Genomic DNA, 5736 nt, shown 5'->3' with positions numbered 1-5736 from the left:
AAACACATTTCCACAAGGGTGTTATAGTTTGCTGGTTTCTGGTGTGTTGCTGGTTCTGGGTAGTTTTTAGCATGTTTCTACGTTGTTGTTTGAGTGTGCTGGTTGCTAGGGTGTTTCTATGCAGTTGCCAGGTGTTCCAAGTTTTTTTTTTTTTTAACAGATATCTACAAGGGTTTTGGAGTTGGTTGCCAGGTGTTGTTATTCTGTCCCTAAAGTGTTTTGGGTGTTTAAACATGTTTTACATGGTTGCTAGAGCTTGCTAGTTCTATGCAGGTGTTTAGTCTAGTTTCTGGTTGGTAGGGCATTTCTAAAATGTCCCTAATGTACTCCGGGTGGATTTTAACTCGTTTTTTACATGGTTGGTAGAGTTTCCTGGTTGCTATGGCATTTCCATTCAGTTGACAGGTGTTCCAAGTGGTTGTCAACACGTTTCTACATGGCTGCTAGTGTTTGCTGGTTGCAAGGGAATTTCTAGGCAGTTGCCAGGTGTTCTGAGTGGTGTTTAACACGCTGTTATGAAGTTTTGGTTTAGTTTAACACATTACTATGCATTTTCTGCATGGATTCCAGGGTGCTGCTTTGCAGTTACCAGTTTATAAAGTTGGGGTACCTAAACTCGGATGGCAAATGAACTTAGACTCTGACATTTCGAATGCAGGAATTGTTCAGAGCACAGACTAATCCACGTCATGTGCAGATTAAAGGATAAAGAAAAAGTACATATAATTAAGATAAAGAGACATTTGTTAACAGTTAATGTATTAACTACCATGAACGAACGATGAACAATACATTTATCACTCGGTTTATTAAGCTTTGCTAATGTTAGTTAAAATACATTCATTGTCATTCATAGTTAATTCTTGTGCATTAAAAGTGTTAAATGCTGAAATTAACATTAAGAATAAATGCTATAGAAGAATGGTTCATTCTTAGTTGATTTTAACTAATGAACCTTACTGTAAAGTGTCACCTCTTTACATAAACATCTCGAACTCAGTTGACCCAGTGCTCATCACAGCATCTATTGTTTTACCGCAGCTTCAATCAAAATAACACACCTTTCCTCATCAAGACACACAGTTTTACTGTAAGTGTTTAACTTGTAAGGCTTGTTTAGATCAGTAACTTTGTGCAATACCAGTAGTGATGCTTGATTTAGCAAACACGTACTTTACCTGGCCATAAATAAGGGCAGGAATTTATGTGAAAGTGGTACGTGCTGGTAGAAACGCACACACTGCCATCCTGCTCTGTTAGTCTCTCAGCATGTGAACACACACACACAAACACACACTGCATTATTCAGTAACAGATTGTGGAGGGGGGCAAAGGCAGCTCTCTGTGGGCATGAGAGAGAATGCTCTCTGCACTGTAGGTGTGTTTGTGAAGGACTCTAATGGACACCAGCAGACCAGATCATGGAACAATATCACACAGAGCCTCTGAGAATGATCTAAAGCAGTGGATCAGTCTGTTCATTCTGTGTGTGAGCTCACAACTTCAACAGAGTAATAATTCTGTAGTCTAATGGCGTACAGTTAAAGATAAACATGGAATATGTTTCCTAAAGGTAGCAAATTGGAGCCCAATCCATGAGTGCCGTTAAAAGGGTCTATTACAAGAACAATAGAAAGACACTAAAATTAGACTGCAATGGCCTTTTCGTGACAGTCGAAGCGCTCTGTGTGTCTGAGGGGTGAGAGGATATCTGGACTGTGACCCCATGTGTGAAGTGGTCAGCGAAGAGATTGTCGAATGAGGTCAGTCACAAGGGAGCTAACGGAAAGGTTGCACGAATGAGAGAGAGAGATAGAGAGAGAAAGAGAGACGGTAGCACAGGTAAGACGCCAGAAAGCCTTTTTTGTAATTTCTTTGCAAAGAACGACCATTATTCAGGACTCGGGTTACCGATAGGATTGGTTTGCAACAGGTGAGGTTGTCATAGAAACGCAAGAGTTGGGGGGAAACACATAGAATTCTATGATGAGGTTACTGTAGTGCACCAAACGCCCGCATTCATATGAGGACAGGGTTATTGCCGGTAACGGAAACTAAAAATTACTTAAAATTAATTAAACATGAACTGAAATTATAGAAGAAATAATGGTAAAAATGTTTAAAAAAAACCTATACTGTCAAAGAAATATTTCCCATTTCATTTAGTTTAACTTAACATACTAAAATAACTCAAACTGAAATGAAATAACCTACTTACATCACATATTAAAAACTAATAAAAAAAAGACTAAAACAAACAACAAAATTACTAAAAATAAAATTAAGGTAAAACCGAAGAGATGTATGTAAAAATTAAACCTAAGATATTAATAGCTAATTAAATACGTATATAATCATTGTTCAACTTTAGCTGTATGTACACACACACACACACACACACACACACACACACACACACACACACACATATATATATATATATATATATATATATATATATATGTTTCTTTTTATGAATAATCAGGAATAATGCTGCAAGACATTCTTATCCATAAAAGCATTTTGCCCTTAATAATTACTGAATATTAAGATATTTCAGGGCAAAACAATATTGATTTACAGGTTAACTATTGTAAAGTAACTATTGTTAAGTAATTCAATACATTAAAATATATAAAGACACATATTTATACATATTTATTGTTTAACATTTTTAGCTGTGTAAAAACATCAGTAATAAGTAAAATTATGCAAAACATCCCTATCTATAAGCATTTGTGCTAATATAATTATTGAATATTAAGATATTTCAGGGCAAAACAATATTGATTATAGGTTAAGTATTGTTAATAATAATGAAATCATTAAAATTCTGATATTTTATTCTGATACCTAACATACATATGTGAAAATTATATATAAATACACACACACACACACAATATATATATATATATATATATACACCAACTTTTTAAATGTAAATATATATTATTTATAAATAAAATAAATATATATTATTATATATTTTTAATGTAAATATATATTTAATTATATTTATAAAATAAAATTTTTATAAAATTCTTTTATGATTATAAATGAATCAATATTAAATACTTTAAAATGTTTTTTAATATGTTAGCTTTGCTTTAGAATAATGATTACGTCATTTAAACTACGAAATAAAACAACATGGGACTGATTTATAGGTAAACTACAGTAAATTAGTAAGAATTTGACATTTTCATTTAACTACAGATTACATTTTATAATTAATAACTATAATTAAATATGTTAAATAATTAAAATATTTACTTGTACTTTATTATCATTTAATTTGATAATTAAAACTTTGAAATAACACAACATGGGGAAAAAATTCAATCCAAATTAAAAGTTAAATAAAATATATGTAAAATATATAAATATATAAAATACACACACACAGAGATTATTCCTAAAAAAAGGAAAAGAAACTATATATTTATATAGAGTTGCTTTTTTAGGACTAATCAGCATGCAAGACATTCTTATCCATAAAAGCATTTTGCCCTTAATAATTATTGAATATTAAGATATTTCAGGGCAAAACAATATTGATTTACAGTTTAACTATTGTACAAATTTTACAAGTAATGACTATAATTAAATATATTAAATAATTAAAAATATTTACTTGTACTTTATTATTATTTAAGAATAATAAGCCATTAAAACTTTAGAGAAATTATAAAAATCACCAAGGTCACCCAAACTTCTTGCTAGTAGTGTAGTAAATATGTGTGAGAAATACAAATAAGAAATAAGAAATAAGTCAATAAACATGTCAAAATGGCATTCATTCATCAACAGAACATACATAACAGTTAAAAATTCAGTTCTTTTATTTACAAATATTGTAAAGGGATAATTGTTTGGGGAATCTGTTAGAAGCGATTCATTTGCAACCCAATGGCCCCCCCTGCTGTTTGGATGTTTTACTAATTCATTACAAGAGTTGAACACAGCAGCTAATAAAGTCCAACGTGAAGGCAAAATTCATGAACACTCATGTTAAAATAACAGTCGCACCCACCTGAACTATTCTGCGGTCCAGTGTGACTATCTGCAACTTGTGTTTCCTGTGAGAAAATTCAACGTAATGAAGCAAGTCTTAATGTAGTCCCTAACTGATCTTATTGGAGGTCAGTCCTCGTCAAGGTCAGAGGTCACCGTGCAGCGGGTCAGAGAGGACAGATAGAGAGCGGTGGTTGCTATGGGCGACATTCCCGCCGTCACCTTCAGGATGTTGAGGAGCCGCACGGCTGCTGCGTTCACGCCATCTGCCGTCTGAAAGACAGAGACATTATGTGCCGTAACTCACGTCTGCCTGATGTGACCGTGTGTGAACTCGATGAGTGTGCGTGTGTTTACCCTGTGCTCAGCGCAGAGGACGGGACACTGATGTGAAGCTGCCAGTTTTCTTACGCTGACCAACCGCTCCTGAGTGTGAGAGCCACAGCGAGCTGCAGACACACACGTAAAACACACTGACCTCACTAACACCTCTGACAATCATTGACTGAGCAATCACTCCGAAAGCAGGTAAAACGTCTGGGCTCAGTGCTTTTATGCAAAGATGCATTAAATTGAAAAGTGACAGTAAAGACATTTATAATGGTACGAAAGGATTCTATTTCAATGTTCTATTCTATTTTAACAACAATATGAGGCAGCACAAGTGCTTTCAATATTTACAATTAGAAATGTTTCTTAAGCAGCAAATCAGCCAATTAGACTAGACTGAAGAATGATGCTGAAAATTCAGCTTTGATCACAGGAATAAATTATATTTTACAATATATTCAGATAGAAAACAATTTTTCCAAATTGGAAAATTATTCAGAATTTTTACTGTATTTTTGAACAAATAAATGCCGCTCTGGTGAGCAGAAAGACTTCTTTCGTTAACCTTACAATCTCACTGACCATTGACTTTTATATAGTACTATGTATAAGGGCACAACATTTAAACTCTTGCCATTTAAATAATTTGTCAGTAAAAGGAGACCTTCACAAAATGTTGTTCATCATACAGTCATATAAACCAATTTATTTCTTATGTGAGCATTTTGCAACACTGTTACCAAATGTGGGACCCATGTACAGTTAAGGACAATGGTTTACATTCACCTGGCACAGTCTGCAAAATGTTAATTATATGACCAAAATGCATGATATTTTTTATTTAGTACTGACCTGAATAAGATATTTCACACAAAATATATGTTTACATATAGTCCACGAGAAAATAATAGTTGAATTTATAAAAATGACCCTGTTCAAAAGTTAACATACACTTGATTCTTAATACTGTGTTGTTACCTGAATGATCCACAGCTGTGTTTTTTTGTTTAACGATAGTTGTTCATGAGTCCCTGAACAGTTAAAGAGCCTGCTTTTCTTCAGAAAAATCCTGCAGATCCCACAGATTCTGTGGATTTTTGTGTATTTGAACCTTTTCCAGCAACGACTGTAGGATTTTGAGATCCATCTTTTCACACTCAGGACAACTGAGAGACTCATATGCAACTATTACAGAAGGTTCAAAGGGTCACCGATGCTCCAGAAGGAAAAATTATGCATTAAGAACCGGGGTGAAACTTTTGAACAGAATGGAGATATGTACATTTTTCCTATTTTGCCCAAATACCTTTTTTTATTTTATTTAGTACTGCCCTTCAGAATCAACAGAAGATATATATATATATATATATTTATACCAGGACTCGATTA

At 33.5% G+C, this 5736-nt stretch overlaps 1 protein-coding gene across 1 annotated transcript in view; it reads right to left on the bottom strand.

The window, feature by feature from the left end:
• Positions 1 to 3827: 3827 nt before the first annotated feature.
• pane1 (proliferation associated nuclear element) overlaps positions 3828 to 5736 on the bottom strand; it is a 3624-nt gene continuing 1715 nt past the window's right edge. The window contains exons 5-6 of the mRNA XM_073843205.1: positions 4375 to 4466; positions 3828 to 4290 (exon numbers count right to left, since the gene is read on the bottom strand). Of these exons, the coding sequence (XP_073699306.1) occupies positions 4147 to 4290; positions 4375 to 4466 (236 nt within the window). The 3' untranslated portion in view covers positions 3828 to 4146. The remainder of the gene's footprint in view (positions 4291 to 4374; positions 4467 to 5736) is intronic.

This window comes from Garra rufa, chromosome 6 (genome assembly GCF_049309525.1).
Source record: "Garra rufa chromosome 6, GarRuf1.0, whole genome shotgun sequence".
NCBI classification, from domain to species: domain Eukaryota; kingdom Metazoa; phylum Chordata; class Actinopteri; order Cypriniformes; family Cyprinidae; genus Garra; species Garra rufa.
This window is presented reverse-complemented; position numbering and strand designations above follow the sequence as displayed.